This window comes from Eretmochelys imbricata, chromosome 1 (assembly GCF_965152235.1).
Source record: "Eretmochelys imbricata isolate rEreImb1 chromosome 1, rEreImb1.hap1, whole genome shotgun sequence".
Taxonomy (NCBI): Eukaryota; Metazoa; Chordata; order Testudines; family Cheloniidae; genus Eretmochelys; species Eretmochelys imbricata.
Window position 1 is genome coordinate 306,143,727 of NC_135572.1, and position 14,400 is coordinate 306,158,126.

General features: G+C 41.1%; 1 protein-coding gene across 1 annotated transcript in view; it reads right to left on the reverse strand.

Annotated features, from left to right (window-relative positions):
- Positions 1-14,400, reverse strand: part of CNTN1 (contactin 1) — a 200,243-nt gene that overhangs the window by 78,405 nt on the left and 107,438 nt on the right. The window contains 3 exon segments of the mRNA XM_077807776.1: positions 2,416-2,565; positions 3,845-4,003; positions 10,501-10,621. Coding sequence (XP_077663902.1) covers positions 2,416-2,565; positions 3,845-4,003; positions 10,501-10,621 — 430 coding nt within the window.

A 14,400-nucleotide genomic window follows, 5' to 3' on the forward strand; every position in this document is an offset into this window, starting at 1 on the left:
TCCGTACAGGGGATCCTATCCATTAACATGTTAGTGCATTACATTCTTCGGTTTGTATTCTAAGCAGCATGCATGATTGATGCCATAAAACTTCTATAAATGCCTGCATTAACAGTCCGTTTAGATTCACCAGAAGTGCCAGTCATAATATGCCACAGGCAGAAATGCTGCTCCTAGTTGTCCTCCATTCTGCATAGGCAGCGAGACAACCAGCTGAATCTTCCAAAGATATTAAAGGCCTGATGCAAAAGGGGAGGGCATGTCATTCTTTAAGTTGGGGAGGAGACTGAAAGAAGTTTCATGAACCCAGTACAAGGCTATTGATGTACATTAAGTATCACAATCCCTCTACATGTGAGGGTTGTTTCCACCCTCCCTTCAGAACAGCAGAGAAATATTAATGGTATGCCAGCACTCCAAGAAGCAAGTGCACATTTATTTTTCAGATCCCTAGGCTCTTGTCCAAATGCAGCTGTGGAGTAAGGAAACATATGACACTAATAGCTAAGTTTATTAGAAGTAATTTCCGTTCACTTTGGTTTTACAGTTTTGTGGATTTTTCTTTCCTGTCTCCACTAACCTGACGAATCAATGCTTCCTTACTCCCTAACAATCTAATTTTTAAAAGACTAAAGGTTATTCTGCTTTTGGTTATTCTTAGCAAAATTTGCAGTGAACAAACATTTAATCTATTTTCCAAATATATATTTCAACTTCAAGTAATGGGACAGCAGCCTTCTAAAAATGATAAAGAACAGGGCTGCAAACTGGAGCTAGTGTTTGTTAAGGTGGATAAAGTGATATGGAAGTCTTGCTGGATATAGACCTTTTTGCAGTGACACATTAGCTCTAAAAGCACTGCTGTTATCTCCTTCAGACAGTCAAAACAGAATATATTATCTTGAATGATATATTCAGCATCTAATTCCTCATTTGGGAGAATTCATTTTATGATGTACCTGTCCCAGCCTACAGGATATGCTTAACTGTGCTCCGAGATCTTAACATTAAGCAATTAGACAGACTGGGGCATGTGTTGTGTTGGATAATGTCATGCCTTTGACACAGCATTAGAAGGCACAAGACCAAACCTTCAATCACAGGGAAGTGGCATTATCCAGGAAAACACACATCCTGGCATGTCTTATGATGAGAATACAGCAAGCTAAGAAACAAATGAACATTTGCTGATTTAAAAAAATATATATATTCTTCCTGCACAAAAACAATAATTAACTAATTTAAAACATACTGCAGAGGATCTCTGAAAGGCAGGAGAAGAAAACATCCCCAATGAATGCAATTTCATGCTGTTTTTCTCTTCTTTGTTAATTTAATTTAATTTAATATTTTACATGAATAAAAGAGTAATTCATTCTATATGACGTCTGTGTTTCTTGGAGAACTGAGGATACAAGTGTCAGAGCTATAACACAAGTCTGTTTGGGTAATTTCTCACTACTACTGGACAACAGCTAACGTACTGTGATAGGGCCTCCTTCCTTGTCAAGAATTTCCCTCTAACCACCAGTAACAATTGGAAATGAGTTTTATCCTCTCATTCTCTATTTCTGAAATTATTAACGGACCAAGAAGAACTGGGTAATCAGACCAAAGGGGCCCAGTGATTCATGTTAGCCGTGGGTTGAAAGTCAATATTCCAGTAGTCTGAAATCCTACCCTTCTTTCTGTAACTGATATTAGGCTGACCCAGGAGTAGGGGCATAAAACCTTGGGCCGGCAGCTCAGACAGGAGGGATGGTTTGGTTTATAAGCAGTGCTGCTGGAACAAGTAGTCACACCAGTTTCAGAGGGTCCATCACTGGTTGTAGTCTGAAGGACAAGAAGTCTGCCATAAATGGGAAGAGAAGCAACAGGCTGGAAACAACAGGAAGAGACCAGTCTGAGAGCACTAAAAGAGCCAGGAATACCGGGCCGAGTCAGATTGGCCAGCTCTATAGTGTACGTGATGAGATTAGCCCCGTAACTGGACATGTGTCTGTGGATAAACTTATTGTAGGAAGTGTGTCTTTAAAACATACACATACCATTAAATGGTCTAAGCTCCCAAAGCAAGAGATTTGTTAGTCTGATGCGAGTGAAAGACCATAAAATCTTCTCCAGACTTTGGGATCATAGCTAGCTATGGCAGTGAGCTAGTAAAAAACAGCAGTCATTAAAGACAGTGTAAATGTATCATTTGGTGTCAAGACTGCTCATTTTGTTGCCTACTTTGCGGTTGGCACTAGGATATCTGATAATTATTTACTACAGTCAATTATGACTAGTTACACCATTCTATTTGGACTTAAATGCTTTCTTGCACTCTGCTTCTACCAAAATTAATGAAAATGTAGAAAAATAAAAAGAACATTTAAGCATTTAAAGATATCTCAACAATTTGTGTCTACATACCAGCTCCTTCTGTTCTAATTCTTTGTGATGGCATACTAGGTTCTCCTATCCCCAAAGTATTCATTGCTGTTATCCGGAATTCATATTCCATCCATGGGATTAAATCAATCACCTTTGCGGTCTCCATATTTCCTTCAATGTTTGGAGGATCTAAATGAAACAAGAGACTGCTTAGAAAGGAACATTTTGCAGTCAGCTGAAAGAATAATCTGAGTTTCTGTGGTTTCTCCCTCCTCTCTGTAATCAGCCACCTAGACGAACACTACATTATAAAACGGGATCTCTCTTTTGTACAAGCAGTTCTGGCAGAGAATGAGGAGTTGAAATCTATGAGATTATCCTTTACAAGATCACAAATTGCAATTGCAAGTGGACGAGTGGTGGAGGCAGTCTAAATAATTGCACACCAGACCTTGAGACATCTGGACATTTCTGCTATGGAATAATGCACTGAGAAAGCTGGAATGCAACTATATTTCATGTAACAATCAAATGCTTTTGAAGCTCATAATCCTGGAATTTCACTCACAGTTCTGAAAGTTAAATACAAAGTTAAGTAAGTGCCAACGGGCTAGCCAGGCATAGATGGAAAGATCCGTCAACTATCCAGGAATGGTATATAGAGTTTGATTAGAAGTTAGCACCTTGGTTTGGAGGAAGCTGAGGGATTTGAAAGGTCCTAGCTGGGAGGGGAGTCAATGTTGAATGAGGTTGTGGGATGTGTGTGGTGGGAAGGGGAATGGCAAGGTAAGGCATATATACTAATATTAATTGTTAAAATAATATATAACAACAAATATTACTATACATTCTAGAATAGGTCTGGTCCTGCAACGCTCACACTCCCAGTGATCTTAATGGGATTTAGGGGTCAATAAAGCTGGGTATGTTTCTAAGGCATCTATCACTGTGGTATCAAAGCATAACTTAGATGAAAAGTTATAACTGAACTATTAAAATTCTACTATATTTGACAGTCAAAAGATTAATTTGTGATGACCTAACTCGCAAGAAAAAGATTTTAGACATTCCATTTGATTAAAGGAGTGTGATTAGGCATAACAAAAGGAATGAAACGTTAATTCTATAGACCCAGAATAAATTATTCAAAAATTAAATGTGCTGAGTGGGAAAGAAATATTTTCATGGTTGAGAATCTGCACTACTTACTTGGTGGGCAGAATCTCTGCATGTGATTGGCTCATATTAATTCCCAGAATTTAGAAGTGTTTAAGATAAGCAGTTTTGCTGAAGAAATGTATTTTGACATAAAATATTTTCTAAAGAATAAGGCCATGATCCCGGAAAGGCTTATGTATTCAACTTCACATATTGTTAGTCGTCCAGTAAGGAATGTATAAAATTAAGCACATGTAAGATGAGTCAAAAGTTAATCTATTGATTTTATTAGTTCTAATACTACCCTTACCTGTTTTGGCATCTTTCCATTCCTCAGAAAGAAAAGTCTTTGACTGGATAGTGTACTTTGAAATAGGGCTATGATTGTCTGTTCCACGACTCCAAGTAAGTGTCACAGAAGTGTCTTTAATATCTTCTATTCTCAACCCCCCAGGGGGACCTGGAGGACCTAAAAAGCACATTTGGCAATTTACAGATTAAATAATACTTTTAAAAATAAAGGGTTTCCTAACTAATGTCTAACAATCTATTTAAATGTTATATAAGATTTCTATTCTCACATTCCCGTAAGAACTGTTTGAAGAATGGGCAATATAATCACGTCTTTATAATCTTCATAAAATGATTCAGCTGATTTCTGCATTTGCATCTAAAAGATACTAAAAGTTATAGCTATTAATGATAGCTAATCCTTTCTAAAGTCCACCTAAAACTTGGATGGTCTTATCCCAAAACAACAGACTCATGAACTGAGGACATGATAATATTTGCTAAAGTGAACAGCAATTTTTTCCAAGCCTACATTTTCAGGGTACTTACTGTTATTATGGAAGCACTCCTTTACTCTCACAATTGGTTCATAAAATTCAAGCATCATAAGATACATGTGTTGTGCCATGCCTTACTCAACTCCAAGAAGAGAACTACATGGCTGCCTGGAACATACAGGTCAACAACCACAGGTGACTAGGACTCTTAGCAGTCTAGACTAGAAAGTTAAACAGAGGACAGTGATGCAGTGTGTGTGTGTGTGTGTGTGTGTGTGTGTGTGTGTGTGTGTGTGTGTGTGTGTGTGTGTGTGTGTGTGTGTGTGTGTGTGTGTGTGTGTGTGTGTGTGTGTGTGTGTGTGTGTGTGTGTGAGAGAGAGAGAGAGAGAGAGAGAGAGAGAGAACCTTGATCTGTAAAAGACACCATGAAAGTCAGAAGTCCATGCTAAAAATAAACTCCTTGCCCGATAGCGCTGTGATCATCAGCTTTGGCACATGCATGCGAATTTTGCTTGCAGGTCGTTTCACACAACTTATTTTATCCTGCTTGCATTTGCTTTGGACATTAGGATCAAATTACAAGAAAAAATTAGTGAAGTAAGAAAAGCAGAGACAATGCATTACAACCTCTAAAATCAGACTTGCTGATTCCCTTTCCATGATTAACAGCTTGCCAAATCTCATCTATGATTCAATTAATTACTCCAACAATCTTTCAGGAGATTACAGCAAATGTCACATGGTATCTTCAGAAGAATAAGGGGACTTGTCTCTCTTTACTGTGCAGACCTGGAAACTACCAGGCTCCAAGCAAATGCAGTGATAGCTTCTTTATAATTTATTTTGATTTGAAAACAAGAGAAATCTCATAAATAAACCAATTATCGACCAATTTTAACAAAGAAGCAGAAATAACTTATGATATTACAGACCTGAATCTAACCTCCCACTAATCACTCAGAAATAAAATGCCTGCTGTAAGATGACGACTTCATCATACTATCAACTATGGAAGAAGATCTCCAGAGAAGTGGACATCTTCTACAAAGCTACTACAAGACATGGGACCTACAGATAAACCTGGACAAAATAAAAATCAAGATATTTCAGAAGAATACCCTAAACAAACCCCAGTCCCATCTAGCGGCACCGAAACCACTTAGAGAGAAAGCGAGAGAGGAAAAAAAAATGCCTCTGCTCTACAGCCTTAGTTAACAGCCAGTTGGCTTTTAGCTTATGTTGTAGAGGCTCATGCGCTAAGCTCCAAAGGCCCCAGGTTTGATCCGACCTGCTGACGACCAGGGTCTGTCGGCATCACACTAAGTTATACATAATAAATGCAGCAGAGAGCTTCAGACTGGCTACCAAGGAATTGTGGGTATTCTGTGCCATTAAGGTACTGCACGAGAGATACCACCCCCCAGGAAAATTATAGCTAAATTTTTTTTCACCAGCATGATCCAATTTCTGTAAGGAAGTGAAATCTGGGGTCCATCCTTAGCAATTGATTAGCCTGACTGGGTTAAAACCCCAACAGAAACTCTACTTTTGAAGTTCTACAAACAAATACTCCATGTGCACAGGAACTCCAGCAACAACAGCTGCAGACCAGATCTGGGTCATTTCCCTCTGCTAACCAACATACACCAAAGAATATTGAGTGACCTCTCCACCAAAGAAGCAAACACTCACTCTTCTGCAAAGTACAAGAGTATTTAGAACTTGTCCGATATGAAAACACAATCCGCTCCTATATATCATTGCTCCCTGGTCTCAAAAACTTCCACCCCGACATGTGGAGCAAACAACACTACCCCAATCTGAAAAGTACTCAGAAAGCTAGGCCAGAACATAAAATAACAATATACGAGTCATTGGGAAGAAAAAATTAAAACTAGCAACAAGCTAAACCGATACAAATCATAGCACAGAAATATTATGCTTGCAGAGTCTCCCCAAATTCAGAAACAGTGATCATAAGGTGGAAATTGGAAGGCTCAAGGCAAAGTCTAAACCCACAGATGAGTGACTGTGTAGCCAAGAGTGTGACAAAGGAGAGACTGAGACAGGGAGACTTTCTACTCCTGCATCTCAAACACAAGGAAATGTGAAAAAAGATATTTCCTTAAATGATCAGGAATCATAAAAGATACTTCATCATAAAGTGCTGCAGAAAAAAACCCCCTGTGTCTGCCTGACTTTGGGAGAAAGGGAAGAAATGATGGAGATGGAATCACATCATGCTACATAGCAACCTGTCACCAAATCAGGGGTGACATACTGGCCCCACTGCAATCCCATTTACTTCAGCAGGGCCAGGATTTCATTCTAGCAATGACAAATAGACACAGGGGATCTATATATGGTACTTTTGTGGTTCCATTTCCGGAACGTCTGAGTGCCTTACAATCTTTGATGTGCTGATATCAAAAGCCCCCAAACAGTGTGTAGACCCATTCTGGGTGGACTGTACCCACCTATGACAGATGCCTAAGAGGTCGGCCTTTTTCTTACACTTTAGCAACATTCATACATCTTCTCATGCTTATAAAGTCTCATTGACTTGAATTTAATTTTTCCACTGCTTGATAGACACCTTAAAATATTTTTTTTTATGTAACGGTTGAGACAACAGCATTTTTCTAAGAATTCTTCCTGTTCCACAGCTTTCTTTAATACAGAGCTTAAAATAGCAATCTAAAAATATTTTAAGTACAGTAATTGTTTCATTTTAAACTGAGTCAGCAATGGTTTCATAAATATAGGGTCCTTTAAACGGAATCTGGACAGAATATTTTGTTTTGTAGCACTTTTTTCCCCATCTTAAAACTGCTTACGTAAGTTATTTTATTTTTTAAAAATTGTATTTGTCCTCTATTTTATAATTACTATATGTTGTTGGCTTTGAAAGTTTACACCTTATAACTAAAATAATAATTTCCTTGAAAGACAATATTTCTCATTTATAGAATGAGGTGCCTTTGTAAATCTCATTTGGTGCCTATCTGTATCTTGAGGTGCTTAAATACCTGTGTAAATCTGGCCCTAAATGAATACTATAGCAGTAAGCCTGAACAAAATAACCTAATAGTAACCATCAAACATCTCCAGTGTAATGCCAGGCAAATTTTCCAATCCCTACACTGAACTGAATACTGCTTTTTTTCCTATATACATTGAAAACTTAATATACAATTAAAAACAAAACCTCATTTGTGTCTCTCTTTAGCTATTGAAGTTAAACTGCATTATTTGGCAACTATTTCTTCTTTTTGACATTCTCCATGGGTTATAGTTCAACTTGGGGGAACAAACTTTAGTTCTACTTTTGATTTAGCAAAGATTCATTTTCATTGGGCCAAAATGTTTAGGGAAGTGAACAGTCTAGGTTATCATGAAACAGTCATCAGTTGTATGCTGTGAGAAATAGAACAACATGGTCACCAAAATAATTTATTCATGTTATACCCAGTTTCTCTTACACCTGGAAAGCAGAAGTGAAGCTGGAAAGGACATATATTTTTGCTATCCTGGTTAGATCTGGTATCTCAATCTAAAACATATGCAGGATCCTTCAGGCTCAGGTCTATGATCTCCGGTCTGGATCCCTGTCTGTCACTTATAAAAGCCAAGGGTAAATTGCTAACACATTTGGATGAATGGATCCCTTAGGGAGAGCACAGTGCTAGATAGCCAATCTTCAACTTTTGTTAAAAGTCATCTCTTGATATCAAAGACATACCTAGTTATTACCAACTCTTGAACCTTTCCAAGAGAAGGTGACTGAAAAGGTCATCAGCTGAGTAAGTTCAGAGTTTCTAGTTTCTGACTGTGGCATGGCACAGAGATGGCCCTGTTTGTGAAGACTGATGCCAAACAACTCTCCTTACTAGTACTGCTAGATCTATCATTTGCTTTTGACATGAGTGATCACAATGTTCTGCTAGCCCAGCTGCACAGACTGAGCTGGACAGGATTGTTCTACAGTGGTTCCATTTGTTTTTATGGAACTCTTTCAATCAGTGGGGCTGGGAGAAGATGCATCTGCCCCAAGGCCCTCTTCTTTGGTATCTTTTATGGGGTGCCTTTCTCACCTGCGCGATTCAGTGTTAAACCATTCAGAGAACTGATTCAATGGTATGGTCTTCAGAACACTGTAAAACCCCTATTGACATCACCATATCTCCTCATCACCTCAGCAGTTCCATTATCCTAACTGTGATGTCAGAAGGGATGTAACATTAATCCAGATAAATGGATGTATTGTTTGTAGGACAGGGAAAACATTTAGAGGAGACTGTATGTACAGTGGCTTTTATTCTAATACTTCACCTATGAGACATATTCTATTTCACCTGCCTCTGTATTACCACTGATCTGTGAACCGTTTTATTGTCACGCTTCTCCACTGACATTGTAGTGACAATGCCACTTTCGTCACATTGGCCAGATATGGCTCAGTGTTGAGCACTCCCAGAGTCCCACTGATGTCAATGGGGGAGGGGATCTTAGCCCCACGTGGACTCTCGCAATCCTGTAGAACCTGTACACCGAATGCAACATTGGTGGTAGTGTCTTTCATAGTATTTCACTATGTGAATGGTAATAATTCTACTCCCTACATACTGGGTTTGAAGGAGAAATATATCCAACAGGATATTCCCTTATTTAAAAAGAAAGTGTTGCCTACTATTATCGTAATATTAAGCCATATAAATGGACTATTCCTTTCCTTCCAAAGGAGTCTTCTGTAATGTCAGATTATTCATCCAATTGAAATTATATCTACGCTACTCAGGGCCGTCCCTAAGGGGAGTGCAGGGCCTGGGACATAGGTGCCGAGTTTCTAATCTGCTGGGGGGTGCTCCCTGTGGCTCTGCCAGGCCCCGCCCCACTCCACTCCTTTCCCTAAGGCCCCACCCTGCCTCTTCCCCGCCCAGTTCCACCCCCTCCCCCTAGCCCGTTGCACCCTCACTCCTCTCCCCTCCTCCCCAGCACCTCCTGATGCTGCGAAATATCTGATCCGCAGTAGGCAGTAGGCGCTGAGAGGGAGGGGGAGGTTCTGGTAGGGAGGGCTCCTCCTCGCCCCCCCACCTGCCTCTGCTGGCCTCCTTACCCAGCTCACCCACCCACCTCCCGCCACACTTCCCCACCCGTTGGGCCCCTCAAAGCATGGGGCCTGGGTGATCACCCCGATTCACCCTACCCAAGGGATGGCTCTGACTCTACTATTACAATGTCAGTAGAAACTTTTCATTTGCTGTTATTAACCAAAGGAAATTAAATAAAAAAAGGTTACAACAATGTTAAAACTTAACAGACCCTAAAAATGAAGGAAATTCAGAATCAAGGTATAAACTGTCCTTTAGCTACCATACTGCTGTCTAACATACCTGGTAAGTGGGGCAAAATATACTACCTATGCTGCCCCATGCATCAGGTATGTCATTTTTGAAATACCGACATTCCAGAGCATCAGCACTTCACAGCATGCTGTTGCTGTCTGCAGAAAAGTTGCATGTGAAGGCCAGAAAAACCAGATTAACTCACCCTGTTGAACCTATGCATTGTAACAGATCTTGTAAGATACCTACCATACGAGCAAGCACACTGTTCTGAGACCACGGCAATACTTAGGGACAGAGGGATGAGTTAATGATGGAGTGATAGCCTTAACTCCAAATTTCTTTGTTTCAATCATTTAAACATCAGCAGTACTTTTACTGTAATGTTTCGTTTCATGCACAATATACAATTCAGTGAAGCATTATGAATGGCTGTTTCAAAATTTCTTTTAGTAGACAAACAGGAATGACACCATTTCCTCACTCTGTTTTGAGAAGTTTTGTTATACAAAAGTGAAAACCAAATTAAAGTGTCTTGAAAATATTATATCAGGAAAAAAAACATGATAATTAATCTTTATACTTATACAGGAAATGCATTAGAAGCACACTGGATACACTAACAGTACACACACATTTAAATACCTTCTAGAATCACAATCATGAGCAGATTGTAAGGTGTTCAAATATTAATTTCCTCCTAACTTTAATTTCCATCAATTCTTGATGCGAAATAAACTGGTTTTAATGAAGAAAAAAACAATTCATACCAGTCTGCTAACCTACATGAGAGGTAGCAAAATGTCAAATTATTTTAGCTTGAAAAATCTTACCTCTTACAACAAGGTCAGCTGAAGCTGAGGAGTTGTCAACAATTGTCTGTGCTGTGCATGTGTATCTTCCAGCATGCTGCAGCTGTACGTTTTTAATAAGCAGTTCACCATTGGCCTTTATCTGTTTAAGAAAATTATATAATTTAGATTAATAAATTAGATTAATAATTTTCTTATAAATTTGTAATACACACACACACTCTGTCATTTGATATACAGTGATTGTCACTCATGACTAACAAGTACTCACTTTCAGTACGGAAAGGAGAGGACTACCTCCCTCAAATAAATGCTTGATTTATTTATATTGTAGCAATGGAAAGTACTCAGTATTTCTTGAAAAGCTGTTGCTTTTTAATAGAGCTGAAAATCCAAATGTTCTGAAACTAAAAAGTCTTTTTCACTAGCCGGTATTGCACTTTGTACACATGTACCATGTGCATGTACACTGCCATATGAAAACACTGGTTTACAATAGTTTTAGCCTAGAATTTTGCATGATTCACTTTTAAGTTTTTTCCCAATATCACTTAAATTATTGTGGAATTAAGCATAGAAATAGTAAAAACCCAACAATGGATAACACCACAATCTATATCCATGTCAGTAAAGATCTGCTCCATATATTGGCCCACATCAGGCCCCAGAAATCAATGTATGGATCAGCTGCCTCCCTGGCACTATCTTCTGCCTCCCTAGGCTGCCACAAGGAGAGGACAAGCCTGTTCAAGACCTAGAAGCTACGCTGTCTTCCCAATAGCATCACATTTGGATAAAGATCTTCAACTTCAGGCTGTATCACCTTTACATGGAAACCCTCCATACTGGGGAACACCCATCATCCCTTTAAAGGGAGTCCTGGGAGCAGCTGTGGCAAGAGGTGCAACTGGCAGCTGAGAAGCACAAGACCTCTATGCAGATGGTTTTATTACAAGTGAATTACATGGAATCTATAGGATTCTAAAGGTGAAACCATAGCTCCTTCCATGATGGGCAAAACTCTGCCTTCCCCAAGGAATCATCTGTAGACAAACTCAAGGTTCCATTCTGTAAGGTGCTGAGAACTCCTTCACCAATTCAGCGAAGCACATATGCACATGGTTAATTTTAAACCTCTGAATTCCTGCCTCAAGGAACTTCAATCTAAATAGACAATAGAGATTCAGACATACAAAGCATTGCCAACCAGCAGATGGATTTCTAACACATCAGTGCAATGTTTTAAAACATCTTACCAATAATAATTAACCACAAAACTTCTTTGGATGGTGGATTAACACTAGTAGAGTTCACAGAGAAATTTAATCTTATTATTAGGTACAATTGGTATTGCAGAAGCGCCTAGAGGTCCCAGCCCCTTTACACTAAGCACTATAGAAACACAACTGTCTCCATTGCTGCAGGGAGCGAGCCTCCCAGCGCAGGCTGACAGACATGCTCCGTTCAAGCTAGCGTGTTAAAAACAGCAGTGAGGACGTTGCGACACAGGCAGCAACTCAAGCTCGTCACCTGAGCTTGGATGAGCTATGTACTCAGGCGGCTAGCCCAGGCCAGAGCATCCACCGTGCTATTTTTAGAGCACTAGCTTGAGCACAGCTAATGCACTTCTGTCTCCCCAAGCCGGGAGGCCCACTCCCAGCTGCAGTGTAGACATGCCCAGAAAGTCAGTCCCTGACCCAAGAGATGAGAGGATGGGTGCCTGAAACGTGGCACATGAGAACAGAGTGAAGAAGGTGGAGACGCGGGTGGGAAAGTGGTATTGGTGGGAAAGTGGTTATTGTAGTCATCAGCTGTAAAAGGGACTGACCAAAAATCATTGTTCCCTAGGGTGATCATATTTTCCTATGCTGAATATGGGACACCTGGTAAAATTACTCGTATTCAAGCGAGGTCAATGGCAATCAATCAGAAGCATGCAGTACAAACGTTCAAATTAACATCAAGTTGACTGAGCCCCTGTTAAAAAGAAATACTGTGTAGCTGGATTCTTTTTATTGATCTTCTTATCTTTAAGGCTTTAGGTTTCACACGGGGAGGGGTGACACACACGCACTCCTACCCCCCGCCCCCCACACATGGGGAGAGGTTACACACACACTCCCATATCCCTCTCTTACATGGGGTGGGGGTAACTGACCAACTGACAGGACCCTCCCTGCCCAGCGCTCTGTAAGCATGGCTGTGCCTCCAGGATGGACCTGCATCTCCTGGTACCTGGCGCTGCGTCTTCCCAAGGCAACACATGTGGGGGGAAATGCAGAGTCACAAGCCCCTCCCCAGATTTCTGCCAGGCTTCACACCAGAATGTAGCCAGCAGCAGCCTTTCAGCACTGTCGGGAGGGAAGGGACGGAAGCTGCTTCCAGTCGCAGGAGGTTGGGTGTGGGTCTTTGCAGAGCTCATCTCTTCTTCTACCCCCCTGACCCTGGGGCTTTGGCACATGCAGGACTTGGCTCCTCCTGGCCAGCAACTGAGCCAGAGGGTCTCAGGCTTTCCCAGGGCGCCGGCCCAGTCAGAAGCAGTGGGGGAAGGAAGGAGCCTGCCGGCCAGGCTGCTAGTGAGCCGAGTGCTCTGAACAGGGGCTGGTGCTCTGCACAGCGCTGGGAGCAGGATGTGTCCTGCTGGGGGGGATATGGAGGAGCAGCAGGACTGGGGCAGTGAAGGGGCAAAGCAGGGAGAGGACAGTGAGAGGGGAGCACATAAAGGTCTGATGGGTGGGCAACAGAGGGGACACATAACTGGCCGCTGCCTGGCACCTGCCCACATGCACCAGCCACTGCAGCTCGCAGCGCACAGCCAGTGCCAGCCGGAAATGGGACGGGAGGAAATGGGCAGGGCACTGCTGGCCGAGAGCCAGTATGCAGTGCGGGCTGCACTGACAGACCAGCAGAAGGAGCGGCCAGCCCCACGCACTACATCTTCGCCCCACCACCAGCCTTGCACATCCACCCCCATAGTTTACCACTGGACCCCCCCACTCACCACTGGTGGGAGGGCGGCTGGCAAGCAGGGATCTGGCCAGCAGCAGGACCCACCAATACTCATGTGGGGGAGACAGAAAATATCGGACAATTTGCCCATTTTTAAGAAAAAGTCGGGACACCTACAGGAGGGCTTAAACACAGGACTGTCCCTTTAAAAACGGGATGTCTGGTCACTCTATTGTTTCCTACCAACATACAATAGAACCTGTATACAAGTAACAGTCATTCGGTGTATAAGCAACACACATCTATAAAGAATAAATAGTGTAAAGCATGTGTATACCTAATGGTGATTATGGGTACATTATACTGTAAATACGCAAATGGCATAAAACGTTCAGTAGTTGATTTTAATTATCTATATCATTTTATATCTATGCATTGTTTTCAGTCTCAGAAACAATTCTATAGAATTTAATTAAAGTATATAACGTTTGGTATTTTAAGCCCTCATCACTTCAAATATGTAGCTACTGAACAGGGCAATTATTTATTTGCATCACATGCATAAGAGCAAACAAAATGAACAATAACTTTTTGTTTTAAACATTTTTCTTGTCATCTGCCTCAGGGGGAAAAATGAAATGTATGTACATTCCCTCCTCCCTCATCCTGTATAACTACCTTTGCTCTCTCTGGAGTAGCCTGCAGCTTTCCTCACAATTCCAGACAAAACAAGAGGAGTAAATGGACCAAACTGTAAAACCTGCCAACAGCTCTCCCGGCCATCTAGTAAGGGATCTGCTATGACAATCAGGCTCACACCCATCCTCCCACAATCTGAAAACCACACATACACTATCTTTTCACTGTGCTGCATAGACTATCGTTTTCTCAGTGCAACTCCCACTTACTTTAAGCTGGAATCAAGTAGGTTTCTGGAGAAAAGACTAGAACTAAAATTCGTCCAGACAATGT